General features: G+C 40.8%; 1 protein-coding gene across 1 annotated transcript; it reads right to left on the bottom strand.

Moving 5' to 3' along the window:
* Positions 1 to 9,509: 9,509 nt before the first annotated feature.
* On the bottom strand, positions 9,510 to 22,077 carry SOD2 (superoxide dismutase 2). Its single transcript, XM_027056525.2, has 5 exons — positions 21,918 to 22,077; positions 21,369 to 21,571; positions 16,820 to 16,936; positions 14,925 to 15,104; positions 9,510 to 12,422 (listed from the first exon to the last, which is right to left on the bottom strand). The coding sequence occupies exons 1-5, from the start codon at positions 21,938 to 21,940 to the stop codon at positions 12,277 to 12,279; spliced, it is 669 nt and encodes a 222-aa protein (XP_026912326.1). The 5' UTR covers positions 21,941 to 22,077; the 3' UTR covers positions 9,510 to 12,276.
* Between the last annotated feature and the right edge of the window lie 362 nt (positions 22,078 to 22,439).

The raw sequence follows: 22,439 nt of genomic DNA, 5'->3' as shown, positions 1-22,439 counted from the left end.
AACCTCTCTCTTCAAGAACACAAGTCTCACCGCCTACTTAGCTTATGGACTATAAAGCAGTACATAGTCTGACCTCTAGGGGAAAACGAAGTAATTTCAGTCCTATTTCAATCTGTTAAGAGGTCCATCTATTCAATTTTCTTTCTTTTTTTTACCTCTTGTTCACTTCTTTCCTTTTTCTTGAATACAGAAAGAGAAAAAAATCATTTTTATTTTCAATTTTTATTAAAAATATTTTTCTTTAATTTTTTTACTATATTTTTTACTTTTGTGTAAATTTTTTTCAAATTCTATCTTACTTCCATTATTTTATTTTAGTCTACTTCAGTGTATTTACCTTTTCAAATTTTCAAACGATTTCCTTTTTATTCTCTTCCTTTTTTCTTTTTCATTTCTTGTTCTCAAATGCAGAAAGACAAAAACTTCATTTTTACTTTCAATTCCTATTAAAAAATTTTTTCTTTAATTTTTTTCACTATATTTTTTGCTTTTATGTAAATTTTTTCAAATTCTATTTTACTTCCATCATTCTATTTTAGTCTACTACAGTGTATTCACTTTTTCATATTTTCAAATGATTTTTTTTCTCCTTTTTCTTTTTCTTGAATACAGAGAAAAAAATTCATTTTTATTTTAATTTTTATTAAAAATATTTTTCTTTGATTTTTTTCTACTATATTCTTCACTTTTGTGTAAATTTTTTCAAATTCTATTTTACTCCCATCATCTCATTTTAGTCTACTTCAATGTATTCATTTTTTCAAATTCTCAAACGATTTCCTCCCCCCCTTCTTTTCTCTAATCTGTTAAACCACTTTCAACACCCAGACCAAAACACACCTAGGATCTAGCATCACTTATTAGATTTGTGTGTGTGTGTGTGTGTGTGTGTAATTTTTTAATTTTAATATTTTTTTAATTTTAATTTTTTTAATTTTAATTTTTTTAATTTTAATTTTTCTACCTCATTACTTCCTTTTCTCCCTTCAAAATGACAAAATGAAGGAATTCACCCCAAAAGAAAGAGCATGAAGAAACGACAGCCAGGGATTTCACCAACACAGATACAAGCAAGATGTCTGAACCAGAATTTAGAATCACGATAATAAATGCTGGAGTCAAAAATAGATTAGAATCCCTTTCGGCAGAGATAAAAGAAGTAAAACACAGAATGAAATGAAAAATGCTATAACTGAGCTGCAATCACGGATGGAAGCAGCGGCGGCAAGGATGGACGAGGCAGAACAGAGAATCAGCGATATAGAGGACAAACCTATAGAGAATAAGGAAGCAGAAAAAAAGAGGGAGATGAAGGCAAAAGAGAACAATTTAAGAATTAGAGAAATCAGTGACTCATTAAAAAGGAACAACATCAGAATCATAGGGGTCCCAGAAGAGGAAGAGAGAGAAATAGGGGTAGAAGGGTTCTGTGAGCAAATCATAGAGGAAAATTTTCCTAACCTGGGGAAAGACACAGACATCAAAATCCAGGAAGCACAGAGGACCCCCCATTAGATTCAACAAAAACCAACCATCAACAAGGCATAGCAGAGTCAAATTCACAAAATACTCAGGCAAGGAGAGACTTATGAATGCAGCAAGGGAAAAAAGGTGCCTAACCTACAAGGGAAGACAGATCGGGTTTGCAGCAGACCCATCCACAGCAACGTGGCAGGCCAGAAGGGAGTGGTGGGATATATTCCGTGTGCTGAATCAGAAAAATCTGCAGCCAAGAAGTCTTTATCCAGCAAGGCTGTCATTCAAAATAGAAGGAGAGATAAAACGTTTCCCAGACAAACGAAAATTAAAGGAGTTTGTGACCACTAAACCAGCCCTGCAAGAAATTGTAAGGGGGACTCCGTGAGGGGAGAAAAGATGAATATATATATATATATATATATATATATATATATATATATATATACCAAAAGCAACAAAGATTAGAAAGGACCAGAGAACACCACCAGAAACTCCAACTCTACAAGCATCATAATGGCAATAAATTCATATCTTTCAGTACTCACTCTAAATGTCAATGGACCCAATGCTCCAATCAAATGACATAGGGTAACAGAATGGATAAGAAAACAAGATCCATCTATATGATGTTTACAAGAGACCCACTTTAGACCTAAAGACACCTTCAGATTGAAAATAAGGGGATGGAGAACCATCTATCATGCTAATGGCCAACAAAAGAAAACCAGAATAGCCATACTTATATCAGACAATCTAGAGTTTAAAGTAAAGACTGTATCAAGAGATGCATAAGGGCATTATATCATATCCAAGAGGTCTATCCACCAAGAAGACCTAACAACTGTAAACATTTATGCACCAAATGTGGAACACCCAACTATATAAATCAATTAATCACAAACATAAATAAACTCATCAATAGTAATACCATAATAGTAGGAGACTTCAGCACCCCATTCACAGCAATGGAGAGATCATCGAATCAAAAAATCAACAAGGAAACAATGACTTTGAATGACACAGTGGACCAGACGGACTTAACAGATATATTCAGAACATTTCATCCTAAAGCAGCAGAATATACATTCTTCTCCAGTGCACATGGAACATTCTCCAAATAGACCATATACTGGGATACAAATCAGCCCTAAGTAAGTACAAAAAGATCGAGATCATACCGTGCATATTTTCAGACCACAATGCTATAAAACTTGAAATCAACCACAAGAAAAAATTTGGAAAGGTAACAAATACTTGGAGACTGAAGAACATCCTACTGAAGAATGAATGGGCTAACCAAGCAGTTAAAGAGGAAATTAAAAAGTATATGGAAGTCAATGAAAATGATAACACCAACAACCCAAAACCTCTGGGACGCAGCAAAGGCAGTCATAAGAGGAAAGTATATAGCAATCCAGGCCTTCCTAAAGAAGGAAGAAAGATCTCAGATACACAACCTAATCTTACACCTTAAGGAGCTGGAAAAAGAACAGCAAATAAAACCCAAAACCAGCAGAAGACAGGAAATAATAAAGATTAGAGCAGAAATTAATGCTATCGGAAAAAAACACACACACAAAAAAAGTAGAACAGATCAATGAAACCAGAAGCTGGCTCTTTGAAAGAATTAACAAAATTGATAAACCACTAGCTAGTTTGATCAAAAAGAAAAAGGAAAGGACCCAAGTAAATAAAATCAAGAATGAAAGAGGAGAGATCACAACCAACACAGCAGAAATAAAAACAACAATAAGAGAATATTATGAGCAATTATATGCCAATAAAATGGGCAATCTGGAAGAAATGGACACATTCCTAGAAACATATACACTACCAAAACTGAAACAGGAAGAAATAGAAAATTTGAACAAAACCATAACCAGTAAGGAAATCGAATTAGTAATCAAAAATCTGCCAAAAACAAGAGTCCAGGGCCAGATGGCTTCCCAGGGGAATCCTACCAAACATTTAAGGACGAGTTAACACCTATTCTCTTGAAAGTGCTCCAAAAAATAGAAATGGAAGGAAAACTTCCAAACTCTTTCTATGAAGCCAGCATTACCTTGATTCCAAAACCAGACAGAGAACCCACTAAAAAGGAGAACTATAGACCAATTTCCCTGATGAACATGGATGCAAAAATCCTCAACAAGATATTAGCCAACCAGATCCAACAATACATTAAAAAAATTATTCACCACGACCAAGTGGGATTTATACCTGGGATGCAGGGCTGGTTCAATATCTGCAAAACAATTAATGTGATTCATCACATCAATAAAAGAAAGGACAGGAACCACATGATCCTCTCAATAGATGCAGAGAAAGCATTTGACAAAATACAGCATCCTTTTTTGATCAAAACCCTCAAGAAGGTAGGGATAGAAGGAGCATACCTCGAGATCATAAAAGCCATATATGAACAACCCAATGCTAATATCATCCTCGATGGGGAAAAACTGAGAGCTTTCCCCCTAATGTCAGGAACAAGACAGGGATGTCCACTCTCGCCACTGTTATTCAACATAGGATTGGAAGTCTTAGCCTCCGCAATCAGACAACACAAAGAAATAAAAGGCATCCAAACTGGCCAGGAGGAGGTCAAACTTACACTCTTCGCAAATGACATGATACATGATACTCATGATACTGCTAGAATTGATTCATGAATTCAGTAGAGTTGCAGGATATAAAATCAACGCACAGAAATCGGTTGCATTCCTATATACCAACAATGAAGCGACAGAAAGAGAAATCAAGGAATCGATCCCATTTACAGTTGCACAAAAAAACGTAAAATACCTAAGAATAAATCTAAACAAAGAAGTGAAAAATCCATACACTGAAAACTATAGAAAGCTGATGAAAGAAATTGAAGAAGACACAAAAAAAAAAAAAAAAATGGAAAAAGATTCCATGCTCCTGGATAGGAAGAACAAATATTGTTAAAATGTCAATACTACCCAAAGCAATCTACATATTCAATGCAATCCCTATCAAAATAACACCACATTCTTCCCAGAGCTAGAACAAATAATCCTAAAATTTGTATGGACTCAGAAAAGACCCTGAATAGCCAAAGCAATCTTGAAAAAGAAAACCAAAGCAGGAGGCATCACAATCCCAGACTTCAAGCTATACTACAAAGCTGCAATCATCAAGACAGTATGGTACTGGCACAAGAACCGACACTCAGAACAATAGAACAGAATAGAGAACCCAGAAACAGACCCACAAACGTATGGCCAACTAATCTTTGACAAAGCAGGAAAACAATATCCAATGGAATACAGACAGTCTCTTCAGCAAGTGGTGCTGAGAAAACTGAACAGCGACATGCAGAAGAATGAACCTGGACCATTTTCTTACACCATACACAAAAATAAACTCAAAATGGATGAAGACCTCAATGTAAGACAGGAAGCCATCAAAATCCTCAAGGAGAAAGCAGGCAAAAACCTCTTTGATCTTGGCCGCAGCAACTTCTTACTCAACACGTCTCCGGAGGCAAGGGAAACAAAAGCAAAAATGAACTACTGGGACCTCATCAAAATAAGAAGCTTCTACACAGTGAAGGAAACAATCAGCAAAACTAAAAGGCAACTGACAGAATGGGAGAAGATATTTGCAAATGACATCAGATGAAGGGTTAGTATCCAAAATCTATAAAGAACTTATCAAACTCAACACCCAAAATACAAATAATCCAGTGAAGAAATGGGCAAAAGACATGAATAGACACTTCTCCAAAGAAGACATCCAGATGGCCAACCGACACATGAAAAAATGCTCAACATCACTCATCATCAGGGAAATACAAATCAAAACCACAATGAGATACCACCTGACACCTGTCAGAATGGCTAATGTTAACAACTCAGGCAACAACAGATGTTGGCGAGGATGCGGAGAAAGAGGATCTCTTTTGCATTGTTGGTGGCAATGCAAGATGGTGCAGCCACTCTGGAAAACAGTCTGGAGGTTCCTCAAAAAAATCAAAAATAGAACTACCCTACGACCCAGCAACTGCACTACTAGGCATTTATCCACAAGATAGGGATGTGCTGTTTCAAAGGGACACACGCACCCCCATGTTTATAGCAGCACTATCAACAATAGCCAAATGTCCTTCGATGGATGAATGGATAAAGAAAATGTGGTATATACAATGGAGTATTACTCGGCAATCAAAAAGAATGAAGTCTTGCCATTTGCAACTACATGGATGGACCTGGAGGGTACTATGCTAAGTGAAATTAGTCAGTCAGAGAAAGACAAATATCATAGGACTTCACTCATATGAGGACTTGAAGAGACAAAACAGATGAACATGAGGTAAGGGAAACAAAAATAATATAAAAACAGGGAGGGGGACAAAACAGAAGAGACTCATAAATACGGAGAACAAACTGAGGGTTACAAGAGGGGTTGTGGGAGGGAGGATGGGCTAAATGGGTAGGGGCACTAAGAATCTACTCCTGAAATCATTGTTGAGCTATATGCTAACTAATTTGGATGTAAATTTTAAAAAATAAAACAAGTTATAAAAAATTAATTAATTAAAAATAAATAAAAGAAAAAAGAAAAAATAATTTTTAAAGAATAAGACAAGTGTTCAATCTTGCCACTTTAATTCAACATAGTACTGGAAGTCCTAAGCTACAGTAATCAGATAAGAAAAAGAAATAAAAGACATCCAAATTGGTAAGGAGGAAGTAAAACTTTCGCTATTTGCAGATGACATGATAATATATATAGAAGACCTAGAGAGACTAGAGACCACAAAAGACCCAAAATTGCCAAAACAATCTTGATCAAGAACAAGACTGGAGGTATCACAATCCCTGTTCAAGATATACTACAAAGCTGTAGTAATCCGAACAGTATGGTACTGACACAAAAATAGACAAATAGATCAATAAAACACAATAGAGAGCCGGGAAATAAACCCACAATGATAGGGCCAATTAGTTTTTGACAAAGGAGTCAAGAATATGCAATGGGAAAAAGATAGTCTCTTCAACAAATGCTGTTGGGAAAACTGGACAGCTACATGCAAAAGAATGAAACTGGACCACTTTCTTACATCACACACAAAAATAAACTCAGAGTGGATTAAGGACCTAAATGTGAGACCTGAAATCTTAAAAATCTTACAAGAGACATCAGGCAGTAATTTCTCTGACATCAGCCATAGCAACCTCTTTATAAATATGTCTCCTGAGGCAAGGGAAACAAAAGCAAAAATAAACTATTGGGACTTCATCAAAATAAAAACTTCTGCACAGCAAAGGAAATAATCAACAAAACTACAAGACAACCTACCGAGAGAAGATATTTGCAAATGGCATATCCAATAAAAGGTTAGTATCCAAAATATATAAAGAACTTATACAATTCAATACCCAAAAAGCTCACAGTCCAATTAAAAAATGGGCAGAAGACATGAACAGACATTTCCCCAAAGGAGACATACAGATGGCCAACAGACACATGAAAAGATGCTCAACATCACTCACCATCAAGGAAATGCAAATCAAAACCACAGTATCACCTCACATCTGTCAGAATTGCTAAAACCAAAACCTCAAGAGGGGAGCCTGGGTGGCTTAGTCATTTAGGTGTCCAACTTTTTATTTCAGCTCAGGTCATCAGCTCACGGTTCATGAGTTCGAGCCCCAAGATCTCTCCTTTTTTTTTTTTTTTTTTTTTTTTTTTTTTATCTTTGCCAGAATTTAACACGGGTTCACGAAGAATTTCACAAGTCAATGGCATATAGGATAATATCTCCTAATAAGGCAATAGGGAAGTAACAGGGGCGCTTGGGTGGCACATGTTAAGTGCCTGACTCTTGGTTCCGGCTCAGGGCACGATCTCATGGCTTCGTGGGTTCAAGCGCTGCATCAGGCTCTGCGCTGACAGTGTGGAGCCTGCTTGGGATTCTCTCTCTCCCTCTCTCTGTGCTCCTCCCCCACGCACGCTGTCTCTCTCTCTCTCCCTCTCTCTCTCAGATCAATAAAAGAAAAATAACATATTCCTAATCAATGATAGATGAATCACATTGTTCCTGGCCAGGGGAGATAAAAGGAATAAAGCCCAAATTTAGTTGAGGTGCACTTCATACGAGTTGGCACTCAGGAGACAGCTTAGCCAAGTGAACCGCTCCTTTTGATACCACTTAAAAATGTTAGTGGGGACCAGAGGCTAAAAGACTCGCTGTTTTTTTTCCTCCTGGCATCCTTCCTGAGCCCCGGTGAAAGATGGAGCCACAATGAACAACACCAGCAAGGCTTCTATTGTCCGAGAACCCTTGTTCAAGGGACATAAGCTGGATGGATGCCCTTTGCAAATGACATGACCATTTCATATCCTCAGTATTCATTCATCCACCGGAAGTCTGGTCAGTACACAGATAAATCCCTCAAATGCTAGAGTTGGCACCTAAGATGCTCTCTCCAAACCCATCGTTCCACATCACAGGGACAGGACCCAAAGCAGGCAGGCTGACCAGTATCACACAGCTGACCTGAGTCAAAGCACCAGGACCGGGACCGGGCCTGCCGGGACCTGACTCATGGTTCTCCCAGGGCCGTGGGCGAAGGCGACAGGGAGAGGAGCAAGCGTAAGGCCTTCGCGGTCACAGCAGCTCTGCCTTCAAACGTCCTTCTGGGTTTTGATAGGTGAACTTGCAGAGGTGACCTGAACCTTGCAAATACATGTATTTACGAGGCCTGTATTAAATCACACCATTTGGGTTTTTTTTACCAAGATCTTTATTTTTTTATTACTTTTATATATATATATAAATTGGTTTCTATACAACACCCAGTGCTCATCCCAACAGGTGCCCTCCTCAATGCCCACCACCCACTCTCCCCTCCACACCACTTAACAAAAATATTTGAAAATCGGCCTAGAATTGTGTGCTGAGTCACAAAGACACGAACAAGAATCTTCTGTCCCTGGCCTTCCCGGAGCTTGTGCTTTAGCGGGGGCCGAGACAAAGCTAGAATTACCACTGTGTCAAGACGAGCACTGAGAGCGACAGTGGGACTCAGAACCGCACATCCTTTCCTTTCCACAGTCTGAGGTCTTAGTCTTTTTAATATGTTCCAGAAGAATCTTGAGAACTGCACCTGTTCTCAAGCACACACAGAAGAGCAGAGACTTCACCCAACACAGGTGCACCTCACTTCCCTTTCCAAGATTATCCTTCGAACAGTCCAGGGAAAGATTCATGAGGTAAGCTCATACCCAATACGAGAGTGGATAAAATATCACCAGCCCAGAATTTTATGGAAAAAAAAGAAGCAAACAGCCAATTATCACAAGATGTGCTGTATGTAGTTAGGGCAATATTCTACATCTGGTTAGTGTTCAAAGATGTTGCGACTTTATAATTTAGCATAGAAAATACTATGCTGTTGGGGCGCCGGGGTGGCTCAGTTGGTTGAGCATCTGACTCTTGATTTTGGCTCAGGTCATGACACCAGGGTCATGGGATCAAGCCCCGTGTTGGGCTCCACACTGAGCAAGGAGCCTGCTTAAGATACTCTCTCCAGGGCACCTGGGTGCCTCGGTTGGTTAAGTTGCTCTGACTTCTGCTCAGGTCATGATCTCATGGTTCATGAGTTTGAGCCCCGCATCAGGCTCTGTGCGGACAGCTCAGAGCCTGGAGCCTGCTTCAGATTCTGTGTCTCCCTCTCTCTCTGCCCCTCCCCCACTAGAACTCTGTCTCTAAAATAAATAAACCTTAAAAAATAAAAAAAATTAAAAAAAAGATTCTCTCCCCCCCAACTCTGCCCCTGTCCTGACTCATGCTCTAAAATAAAAAATAAATGAAATAAAAACACTATGTTATTATCAGATGTTACTACAGATATGACTGGAGAGAGTTCATATGCTTTCTGGGTTTTAAGAATGCTTAAAATGCTACTTACATTTACTATCCCTTTCCCACAGAAAAGCAGTAAAAATGACAAAGCATTACAGGATTACTAATGTTTTAACACACATGCATAATGCAGACCTTTTTTGATGGTTGGTAGATTCTTTTATTCACAATCAAAAAGCTTCACACTTACAATAGGAAAATAAGTGTTTCTCTATCGATTAATTAAATGAAAACTATCCAGGACTTTATAGGATTTCTGATGTGTGCCAGGTTTGATGCGTACCTAAGAAAACAGGACATTAGCTTGCCAAAATCATTAGGTATGACTGAAAATGAGAAGCAGTAATTTATAAAACATTTACCTAATAGCTTTCCCAAACAGTAGCTCCCCTGAAATCAAAACAGGAAATAGAATTTGTATTTAGACTTAGTTCAAGAGAGGACTCACAACACCAATCAATCTTAATTTTATGGTTCCGGTGGTACTTTTTTTAAAGGTATTCACCGGAAACTCAAATCTCATTTTAAGATCATGAATTTGAGGTGTGCAGTAAAACTGTAATTTCTCAACATCAAAGTTTAATTATTACACAATGGTTCAAGCAGCAGATTCTACCTAAGGCAGTATTTGCCTTGTGTCCTGTTGTCCTTCAGTACTAATCACGCTATGGCGTTTGAAGCACATTTACAACTAGAGCAGGCACTGCTGATTCGGCCACAAAAATCCCTCTTGGATGAACAACACTCGGGTTTATTTCAGAAGCAGCCGCTTTTACCTTTTTTATTTATTTCCACAATGAAAAACCGGGCTAAACAAAATCTTAAAGTCTCATTTTCCACTGGATGATTAAAATCTTTATCTGTAATTTACCTTAGTCTCTTAAAATCTGATGGGGAGGAGAAACCAAAACCTTAGAGAACAGTGTGCTGTCGCTCACTCCCTCAACGTAAAATCAAGGCAAAAATAGAGCCCCATAGAAATTTCAACATTGAATTTTTTTGAAATGCTAAAGCTTAGTAAAAGTCAAAAGGCACTGTATGAATCAGTAGTCTCTGCGTATCTTTGTTAGTTCAATACAAACCATGATCTGCCAGACTATATTCAAAAGCCCATCTTTCAAAAAGTCCTACTTTTCTACATGGTCCATTTAAACAGAGTCACTGCCTTGTTTATATATACGTGTGTGCATACATATGTGTGTATATATCTATATAGGCATGCATGTGTATATATGTATATATGTAAGCAGTAATCACATGACTCCCATCTGTGCTCCACGAAAGTGACTTTACTGTGGGAGAAAGCATGGCAATCTTTGTCTCCAAAGTGTTTTCAATCCAGAGGCACACAAAGAGCTACCACTGGTCTCATCAACACTGCTGACAATCCAGAAAGCCTAAGTACTTTCTACTTGAATTCTAAAACAAAAGCGCCTTAAATTGAAATTTTTTTTAACTTCAGTCTTCAATATTGAAACTGCTAAGTTACTCCATTTTTCCAAGCCAAAAAAAAAAATAGAATAAATTTTGAGGGAAAAAATAATACACTAACTTAGGAAAACATTGTTACTGAATAGGTTTAAGAAAAAACCTATATAGAAAAAATATTCCAATAGAAGGCAAAACCTATGTGGGTTGTTCACCACAACATTATTTGAATAAGTAACAATTAGAAACCAATGAAATATTCAGTATCAGAAATGTAAAATAAATTAGGAAGTGTCCAATTGATAAATTATACAGCCAGTAAAAATAAAGAAAATAATGAAACATGGAATGCATGACAATGTTAAGCCAAATTACAGAAAGGATCCCTGCTACATTTAAACAGTCCCACCTGCAAAAGCTAACCAGGAACATAATTTGACATGTTGGGTCACTGGAGTATGGGTATCGTTTGCCTTTACTGAAAGGACTAAACAATATAAAGTTTCTATAGTGACTGTACATTTTTTAAAAGAAAAGATAAAAAATGATAGAGTAACTCAAAAACAAGTCTTCGAAAAGAAATGTTCCTGGATGGGGACACGCTGCTGACCACATCCAGAAACCAACTCCTTTGCCTCTGTGGGCAGGCAGCACCTGATTCAGGCTGGTTCCCCCCACCCCAAGCGATGCTCATGAACAGGACTGGAAGGCGGGTGCAAGTGCCCCGCCAGAATGATCTGTGGCCCCATTCCCAACATTCATTTTATCAACAAGGCCCGAATCTGCCCATTTTGAGCATGTACACAACACATATTTCCGTCTGATGACAAAATTTCACACACAAGTCCTCTTATTTCTCCCAACAGAAAAATTCAAATGCACGACTATTTCCTTGTCATAATAAAGCAATTCTCAACTAGCAATCAAGTTATATTTTTTAAAAGACAAAATGGTGTTAACCCTGTGTAACATGTGACCAAAAATAATTAAAGGCCAATGGGTGATATCTACCAGAAGTACTAGTAGGCAGAAGATTACTTACAAAAAGAGCAGTTTTCAATAGAAACACTGAACGTTTCCCTTGGGAAATAAATTTAATCTTCTATAAACAACTGGGGCAAAGGACCAGGTTTTCTACAACTGCAATACAATAGGGTCAAAAGGCTTCTCCAGCGGCCCTAAGGGCTGAGATATTTTTGATGGCTTTATGACGACAATTATAACCTCCTAGCTATTTCAGCTCTTGAAGAAAATGTTCAATCAAGACTAAATCATACAAAGCACTTACTGTTTTCCATTGCCCAATAATAAAATTTGAAAACAGGAAGTTCATAGCATTAAATCATGTTTATCAAATACTTGAAGAACCTACATTAAGAAATGCTACTATAGAGCAGCTTACTGGTATACTACGGTACTCTGCACTGCTATGAAAATAGTCGTAAAAAGCTTATTCTGCTCAGTGTAATGATGTTTTACTTTTTGCAAGCCATGTATCTCTCAGTTACGTTCTCCCAGTTGATTACATTCCAAATAGCTTTTAGATAATCCGGTCTGACATTTTTATACTGAAGGTAATAAGCATGCTCCCACACATCAATCCCCAGCAGTGGAATAAGACCTATTGGAAAGAAGAGGGGAAAAAAAGCAAAAACTGTGAATTTCAATCTGAAATATTATTGTCTCTTCTCGATTATCCTATGCACACCAAATTACCCAAATTACCCTTTGCAAAATTCCCATCCATTTTTCAGCTTCTTTTACAGACAGAAAATTTGCCTAAGAATAAATACCCTATAAAAAATTTAAAGCTTTACTCTTCGAAAAATTTTTTTTAATGTTTATTTATTTGTGAGAGAGAGGTAGGGGGAAGGGCAGAGAGAAAGGGAGACAGGAGATCCGAAGTGGACTCCGTACTGACAGCAGTGAGCCCCACACAGGTCTTGAACTCACAAACTGTGAGATCATGACCTGAGCTGAAGTTGGATGCTTAATCGACTGAGCCACCCAGGCGCCCTTAAACTTTACTCTTTGGAAGAAAACGTGATAAATAGCAAAAAATTTTTTAAAGACTTGGGAAAATTAAGTACAGTATTTTAACAGCAATGCTTAAAATACCAACAAATCTATCCATGAGGCAATTCTTGGGGGTATCGGTAAGGATGCCATGTTTATGGGGTGGTTGAGCACCTTCCGAAGGTCCCAAGCAGTCGGGAGTTTTAGGAAACCTGCTCTGCTCCCAAGGCTAATAATGTCCGTCTTAGAGAATACAAAGCATTTATGAGACATTTATAGAAATAACAGTTAACAAGGACAACTGAATAGGACTAAAGAAAAAGACACAATTCTTAGAAATGAAATAGTACATGCAAAGAATTACTTATATTTATGCAACATTCATTTTCAAAAACTCTCCAACTAAATGACAGCCTCCTCTAGGAAAACAATGATCAACCAGTAGGTCTTGATCAGTGGTGAGCTATGTCATTCATCATTCATTATGAGTAATTAAGGTAACAAAGTTTATAAATGATTTCTCCCCTACATAAATTGCCAGGACTTCCACTTATTTTCATTCCAATGGGCTTTCTTCAAGTGGAAGGGAAGCAGGTGTAGCCAGGATTTACCTAGAAATTAGCCTTTTCGGCCAGGTGCCTTCAAAGATATACCCGACTCTCTAGTCGGTGCTCACAAATCTTCTGTTGGTTTTACAAATTCTGTGGCATCTCTTTCCCAAAAGAGCCGTTCAGATTTTGGCTAAATCTGAATATACCCAGGAAAGTGAGTCATGTAAGCAAGTCTGCAGACGTGTGTAGAGGTAGAAAAAGTGGCTGAGAGGCGCCTGGGTGCTTTGGCTGGTTAAGCGTCAAGACTCTTGGTTTTAGCCCAGGTCATGATCTCGTGGTCGTGAGATGCAGCCCCGCCCACGTCGGGCTCTGTGCTAGGCTTGGAGCCTGCTTGGGATCCTCCCTCTCTCTCCGCCCCTCTCTCTCTCTCTCTCTCTCTCTCTCTCTCACAAAATAAATAAACCTAAATAAGTTAAGTATCTTTAAAAAAAAAAAGTAAAGAAAAGAAAAGAAAACGTGGCTGAGAACTACTGCTGATTGCTGTTAAGATGTCACTGTAGGTCTTGGGGCGCCTGGGTGGCTCAGTGAGTTAAACGTCTGACTTTAGCTCAAGTCATGATCTCACGGTTTGTCATCAGGCTCTGTGCTGACAGCTCAGAGCCTGGAGCCTGCTTCGTATTCTGTGTCTCCCTCTCTCAAAAATAAATAAACATTAAAAAATAAATTAAAAAACAAAATGACATCATTGTAGGTGCATTACATCTGAAGATCAATGTCTCAGGACTATCTCCTAAAGACATTCTAATTCAATCTGGCTCAACATGAAAAAGGAATTGGTGAAGCCAGCCTGGAGCCTCTAAGCCAAATATTTTCCTGGACCAAATCCCCCAAAAGGCAGAAGTCTGGAAACCTGAGCTCTAGTCCCAGTTTGACCACAGGTGCTCAGCAGACGGGCTGCGTCCCAGGGCTGAAGTTGGACTCAGCTTATAGGTCTTTTCCTCTTTTGTGGTGTTTATCCAACTTCAGTGCATGCAATTATGTAAGCTGACATGAATTCTGTCCAATGAAGCACAGTTTATGTTTAAAACATTTTTTGTTAGGGGCACCTGGGGTCTGGGTGGCTCAGTCGGTTGAACGTCCGACTTCAGCTCAGGTCATGATCTCGTGGTCTGTGGGTTCTGGCCCCACATCGGGCTCTGTGCTGACAGCTCGGAGCCTGGAGCCTGCTTCGGATTCTGTGTCTCCCTCTCTCCCTTCCCCCCGCACCACTCACACTCTGTCTCTCTCTCCTTCAAAAATAAATAAACATTAAAAAAATGTTTTGATAAAAAAAACATTTTTTGTTAATGTATCTGTAAAATTACATGCGCTAATGTTACAAAACATCAAGGACTTTTAGAGCATTTCTGCTTACACGAGGCTCTGGGTATCATCTGTTAAGATTTAGTACATGCTCACGATAGGTTTAACCACTGCTCGTGTTCCTTATTTCAAGGTAAATGCTTTACAGTGAACCATTTCCCACTAATGAATGTGAAATAATTTTCAAAGCTAACCTGTTGTTCCTTCCAGGGGATCCTGGTTAAAACAAGCAGCAATCTGCAAGCGTCCCTGTTCCTTATTGAAACCAAGCCAACCCCAACCTGAGCCTTGGACGCCAACAGATACAGTGGTCAACTTCTCTTTAAATTTGTCGAAGGAACCAAAATCACGTTTGATGGCTTCCAGCAATTCCCCTATTTAAAAAACAAATCCAAAAATACCCACAAGTGAACAGACGCAACAATTACAATCAAGAATTCTATTCCATATATTAAAATATTCTTGTCGTATGGCACCAGAAACAACTGGACGACCTCATAGGGAAGACGTAACCATAACCCAGTGAGCCTAGTTAGCACTGTTACTCCTGCCCTCACCCTGGCATCACAAGATCTCACGATTTTAATTCACATGTTTATTACTGAACCAAGTTAGAGCAAGTTCTTCCTTCGCTGTGCCATTTCCATCAGAAAAGGAGTAATTTTTTCATTAGCTTTTTTTCCCCCCTTTTACAGAAAACTTTTACTTTGATTTCTACCCTACCTACTCTGTCTCAATTTGGGAATAGTAAAATTTTATGGCTGTTATTTGGTTCTTCCCCACGGCAGCTGAGATCTTTCTTATCACAATTATATAATTTTAAGAAGAGTAATTTTGTCTTTTATCACCGAACTGAGGGTACACTGTAAGAGCTACAGCCCTTTTATTCTCTGGCAATGTAGAATATAATTCTAGATGGAGCACATCAACTAAATCAAGTAGGCTAAAAATATCACTTCTCTTATCCCACTGAGTTAAAAGTAATTATCGTCGTGCCGGGTGGCTCAGTCATTTAAGTGTCTGACTCTTGATCTCAGCCCAGGTCTTGATCTCAGGATCGTGAGTTCAAGCCCTGCAATTGGAGCCTACTTAAAAAAATTAAAAATTCAAAAATAAAAGTAATTATCTATTACAAGCACAAATGACAGAATAAACTGGTACAGACAACCCAAACTGGCAAAGTACCACTGGCTGAATATGGGCATATCTGACATTCTGCTAACTCACCAAACATCAACAGTAGTATTACATCACCGTCTCCACACGTAACTCAGAAAAAAAAAAAAAAATGTCCAGCTTCCCATGCTGACTTCCCCATTCACCTTTACTTCCAAATGAGACTGCTTATCACAAGTACACGAGATGCTCACCATACACCAATTAAAAACGAACAAACCCACAGAAACTTAAGGTGTGCACCAGAAGCCCAGGGACAAGGAGAGCTCTACTTATGCCCCATACCTTCCCTGGGGTGAGTAGGCTAATTAAAGTCGTCTGGGCCTCCACGCAGGACATGGTAAGTCACGTAAACCAGCCAGAGTGAGCAAGGCCATTGGCTCTATACTCCCCTCGCTACCTGCACGTGTCCTAGAAAACCCAATTTCCTGGGACAACTGACTCTTTATCAGCTGGGGAGAGTAGTAAAATAATAGCAAAAAGCACTATTCGAAGCATTTTACATCTGATAACTTACTTAATGTTCAAAACGGATCTATTATTATCCCTGTACCTTACAGATAAAGGAAGTACAGAATGATCAAGTGTCTTACCCCACCCAGGGCACTCACTTCTTCTAAAAACTGTTTCCTGGTCTTGTTCTAATGTAAAATACAGTACATTTCGACAAAAGTTGACACCATATCTGCCACTGTGTGTGTGTGTGTATGTGTGTATAAAATCTGAAGACACAGTAACTCCCTGAATATATTCTCCGTTCCTACATATGTCCCTTTGAAAGTCACACCTTTGTTGTACTCCTTGCTAGGAAAAATATGCCGCTGTGACACCTCAGAGAGAATTAACGTAAGAAAAGCAACAGCCATTCCTATCATGCACAAATGTAGCTAAGACTGCACCAATATCTACCAACCTTTGGGCTCTCCACCACCCTTAGGGCTCAGGTTCGTCCAGAAGATGGAATGATTGATATGGCCTCCACCATTGAACTTCAGCCCAGGCTGAAGAGCTACCTGAGTTGTAACGTCACCTGAAATGTAAAGATGCAAACATATTCTTTAAAATTCTTTTTTTTCAAACATTCTATGCACCATTTGCTCTCTTTGTAAAACATCAGGTAATTGTACTTGCTTATCTGTAACATCCCTATAGGTCCTAAAATCCCACAATTTCAAGATTCTACAAAAAAAAAAAAAAGATTTACTTAAAAATTATTTGTTCCAGTGGATTTTCAATTTCAATTAGTAACGTGAACAACTAATGAGAGGTCCGGCATCAGGGGCAAAGCTAGTAGAAAATTCTTTCCTGAGCTTCAAAGAAGTGAAAGTTTTCTTGGATAGAAAAGATTTCAGAGGCGCCTGGATGGCTCAGTCAGTTGAGCATCTGACTCTTGATTTTAGCTCAGGGCATGATCCCAGGGTCATAGGATCGAGCCCCGTGTCCGACACTCAGTGTGGCGCCTGCTTAAGATCCTTAAGTCTCTCTCTCTCTCTGCCACTCCCCCACTCACTTTCTCTAAAATGAAAAAAAAAAAAATTATAAAAAAAACATTTCAGCAATAACAAAGAGAACAATAGAAAATAGTGGAAGGTTGAAATGTGTGCTTTCACAGACTAAATAGTAAATTTTCAGGGGTGCCTGGCTGGCTCAGTCGGTAGAGCATGTAACTCTTGGGTCTCAGGGTTGTGAGTTTGAGCCCCTCGTTGGAGGTAGAGATCACTTAAAATAAGCAAGTAAATAGACTTTTTTTTTTAAATGGTACATTTTCAGCTCTCATTTTCTAGATAGACAACTATTCATTGGAAAACAGTTCAATGTTACATTAACAAAAAATTCAGCATATTCAAAACTGAACTCGAGAATTTCAATCCCAAAGTTACTCTCCAATGGCCTTCCTCATCACAGCAAGTGCCAGCTATTTTTCACAGGGCATTTCTGATAACTTGTCCTTTCTTACTCCTTACTCCTTTCCTCACATATAGCCCACCAACATACTCACAGGCAAGGCCAGCTCTCCCTTTAAAAAAGATCCATGGGGCCCCTGGGTGGCTCTGTTGGTTGAGCAACCGACTTCGGCTGAGGTCATGATCTCACGGTCCGTGAGTTCGAGCCCCACGTCGGGCTCTGTGCTGCCAGCTCAGAGCCTGGAGCCTGCTTCTGATTCTGTGTCTCCCTCTCTCTCTGACCCTCCCCCACTCATGCTCTGTCTCTCTCTGCCTCAGAAATAAACAAACATTAAAAAAAAAAAATTAAAAAAAAAAAAAAAAAAAGATCCAGAATCTGACCCCCTCTTGCTAACCTGTGGTACAGACCAGCAGCGTCACCTGCCTGCATCTGAGCCACCACCCCGCCCTGGTCTCCGGCTTCCACATGTGCCCCCCACACTCTGTTCCCAATAGTGGCCGGAGGGCTCCTCTACACCCCAAAGTGAGTGCAGCATCCTTGAGCCAGACCCCTCCAAAGGCTGTTCCTCTCACTCGATGAACCCCAAGTCCCTACAACTGGCTTCAGAGGGGCAAATCATCTGATCCTCTGTGTCTCCTCGCTGGCCCAGCTCTGGCCACACTGGTTTCCCTGCACGTACAACAGGGGCTCGGCATGCGCCCAGCTTACGGCTTCCACCGATGGCGGCTGCCCGGCCCGGAACACCCTTCCTGAAGATAGGCTCGTGGTTTGTTCCCACATCTCTCCTTCAGGCCTCCGCTGAAACGTCACCCTCATCAGGGAAGCCTTTTCAAACCACAAGAGAAAATGGGCACTTCCCCACCACTTCCCCAACCTGTTTTGCTCGAGAGGACTTAAGACCCCTGGCATACTGCATATTTATTTACTCATTCATCTGTCTCCCCACCAGAATGAAAGCTCCAATAACAACAAGGAATTCTTTGCACTGCTGTATCCCAGGGGCTGCTAGATTGCCTCCTACATACCAGGCACTTGATGAATGTTTGTTGATTGACTAGATAATTGAAGATATTAAATGTAGCTTTTATGGAAGAGAAATTAATTCTCTGCTACCTGTACTTAAAAAAAAAGTCACATTTGAAGACTTTTTCTACCTTGCTGAACAAGTAGGCAAAATAAAATATTCTTTTCCAGGCCTTCAAGAAACTAAGATTAACTATTAGGAAAAATGGGAATTCCCTTGTTCAAGAAGTCCTGAGTGCTTATGGGACGCCTGGGTGGCTCAGTCGGTTAAGCGGCCGACTTCACCTCAGGTCATGATCTCGCGGTCCGTGAGTTCGAGCCCCGCATCGGGCTCTGTGCTGACAGCTCAGAGCCTGGAGCCTGTTTCAGATTCTGTGTCTCCCTCTCTCTGACCCTCCCCCGTTCATGCTCTGTCTCTGTCTCAAAAATAAATAAATGTTAAAAAAAAAAATTAAAAAAAAAAAAAAAAAAAGAAGTCCTGAGTGCTTATTATTCACCAGACATTAAGAGGCAAAGTGGAAGATACACAGAACCACTGAGGACTCTGTGCTTAGGGAGTTTACATGATAGAAAAGGTTCTCTAATCTGCTCTTTGGGCACATCTCAGAAAGGAGGAGAGGGCCGAGTGATACCAGAATACACAGATAATCTTGGAGAGCTGTTTTAAGATGCCAACTTCTCGTTGTTGTTGTTATGTTTGCAAAATAATTTTCTTACAGATCAGTGTCTTAGTAATTATTCTAGGAAAGTCATCCTAAATATAAATGTTTGTATGTTTATATATTTCTATATACATATACATACACATGTGTATACACGCGCACACACGTTTTATATATATTTATATACATGCATACATACATACACATACACATATACATGCATATATACATATATAAACACGCGTGTGTGTGTGTGTGTGTGCGCGCGCACGTATAGTTTTAGTTTTAGAGAAAAGAGCCCAAATGGGGGAGAGGCTCAGGGGGAGAGGGTCAGAGGGAGAGAGAATCCCAAGTAGGCTCATGCTCAGTCTGGAGCCCAACACAGGGCTTGATTCCACAACCCTGGGATCATGACTCAAGCCAAAATCAAGAGTCAGATGCTCAACCGACTGAGCCATGCAAGAGCCCCTATATTGTTTTCTAATAAATCAACAGTAACTAAATTTTTCTAGTGGGAAAGAAACATGCTTATTAAAAACTAGCTTAATAATTGCAATCTCTTAAAGTTTAATCATTTTTAAGTTTTAATAGAAATTTGGGGAGCACCTAGCTGGCTTAGTCGGTAGAATATGGAATTCTTGATCTCAGGGTTGTGAGTTTGAGTCCCACATTGGGCATAGAGCTTGCATTAAAAAATAATAATGATGATAACAGAAATTTGGGAGGCTTTAATATCTGCTTTTAAGAATACTTTTCTTAAGTTCAACATTTTCTTTGGTTTCCATTTTTTTCCTGTAAAATACAATAAAAGTTAAATACTTCTGTTTGAAAAGTATTTATTTACTTCCTTATAATGAGATCGATGATGTTATTTCACTTACATTACTGCCCCAAATTTTCAAACATCAAAATTTAACCCTTCAATAGTCTTTAAAATATTTTTTTAAATAAATAAAAGAAAAAGCTCTGCGGGTATTTAGTAACTTATAGGCAACATAGCACAACATAATGTAAAGCTTTTTCAGTAGCTTCTGTTACACAAGTAAAGATGTGATTGCGCAAGGAAAGGATTGAAATTCAAGTTGTTTTTAAAATATTGAAAAGAAAGGTTCAAGTTGTCAGATGTTGTCACGCAGGAAACAATTTCACAATCGGGATATTCCCCACCTTGTCATCATTACCACATCTTTCCCGAATTTGTTATTTTCTAAAACCCAGAACCTTTTCCCGAACAAGTACCAAACTTTTTCCCCATGCTCCAGGTTCCTGTCACAAATCTTCCAGAATGTGGCAATTTCCTCTTGTTTCTGTTTAGCCAATTACTTCATCCACAACCGGGCTGAAATACTACACTTTCCCGCTAGATGCCCCCATTCAACAAGCTGCCACTGTCTGAAATTTACCCAACAAATTTCAGAGGGCTGGACGTCATCAAAAATACGCTTAAGAAAAAAATTACGTTTTGAAGTGTGTAGCGTATTAAGCAATACATACAATTACTTTCCTCCTGCAAGCCACTGATCGATAGACTGAAAAGTGCAATACTATTTTGTACAGAGACATTAAAACACGGCATTTTCGTACACATCCCCAGACCCAGACCCACAAAGTCCACACACGACTGGTTTTGTCGACTGAGCTCTTTAAAAACTAAAGTGTGACGTCCATATGATAGTGTTACGCTGAATTCTAAAGTATTAGTAAATAACCACAAGCCTGTTCAGTTTCCCACAAAATGGGCACCTTCCTTGTGAAGTCTGACCCCTGGTTGGGTTCAAGAGCGCATGGAGCGGCCCCACGGAACCGAGGGGCACCGCGTCGCCGTCACGTTTCCCCGCGCGGTTTCTCACCGGCGGGCGGCCTGACACCTACCCTTCTCCAGCGCCTCTCGATACCGCTCCTCGAGGACGTTCAGGTTGTTCACGTAGGTCGCGTGGTGCTTGCTGTGGTGCAGCTGCATGATCTGGGCGTTGATGTGAGGCTCCAGGGCGCCATAATCGTACGGCAAGTCGGGGAGGCTGTGCTTCTGCCTGGAACCCAGAGCCCCCAGCGCCGGCACCAGCGTCCTGCTCGAGCTGGAAAGAGAGCAGACACACACACCGATTCGCTCACGTGTCTACGCAGACAGGGCTGTGGACGTCCCGGCGCATCTGGGCCTTTCTATCGCTTGCTCGCTCGCCCTCCACATTCTCTGAAGCATTAAACGGCGCCGCGGCAGCACCCGGATGCGCTCAGAAGCCACCTGCCCTCTGGCAGGGACGCCCGCGGCGTCCCCGCCACGCCGCGTCCCCGTAGGTACCCGGGAGCCGCCGCGCCAGCGCGGGTACGGAGGGAGCGGGGCCGCTGGGGCAGGCCGCCCGCACCCCTCGCCCTCGGGGCCGTGACCCGTCCCCGCTGCTACGCGCCGCTCGGGCGCCTCACCTGAGCGCTGCCCGGGACAACATAGTGAGCGATCCCGCTAACCGCTTTCCTGAATTCGAGTCACCGCGCCGACCCACCGGCGTACACTGACCCGCGTCCCCGGCGGCGCCGCAAGGACACCGCCGTCCTCCACGGGCTCCGCCCCCTGCGCCCGCCGCTCCCACACCGGGGGTGGGGGACGCGCAGCGCGCCGTCTCCGCTGCCTGCGCCAGCCCGCCCTTTGGGGGCCCAGGGGACCCGAGAAAGAGGCACATGAGGGACCTTATTCAGGGAGTCAGAAGAACCGCAGCGCTCACCTGCCCGCTTCTGTGCGTGTGGCCAAAAGAAAGGCCATGCTTCCCCCCCCTCCACGGTGTAAGATGGTACGACCTGAAGCCCCGCCCCCTCGGAGGTCCGCGGGGAGGGCCTTGGCTGGTGGGGCCGGTGCTTCCCCGCCTCTTCGCTGCTGCCCGCACGCCGGGGTCGGCCTGCGGTCCGGCGACCTCCTCGGAGCAAAAGCTGCGGTTTCCCTGAGCTGGCTTG

Source organism: Acinonyx jubatus, chromosome B2 (assembly GCF_027475565.1).
Source record: "Acinonyx jubatus isolate Ajub_Pintada_27869175 chromosome B2, VMU_Ajub_asm_v1.0, whole genome shotgun sequence".
Classification (NCBI taxonomy): Eukaryota; Metazoa; Chordata; class Mammalia; order Carnivora; family Felidae; genus Acinonyx; species Acinonyx jubatus.
The sequence above is the reverse complement of the archived record's forward strand: the minus strand, read 5'-3'. Positions and strand labels throughout refer to the sequence as shown.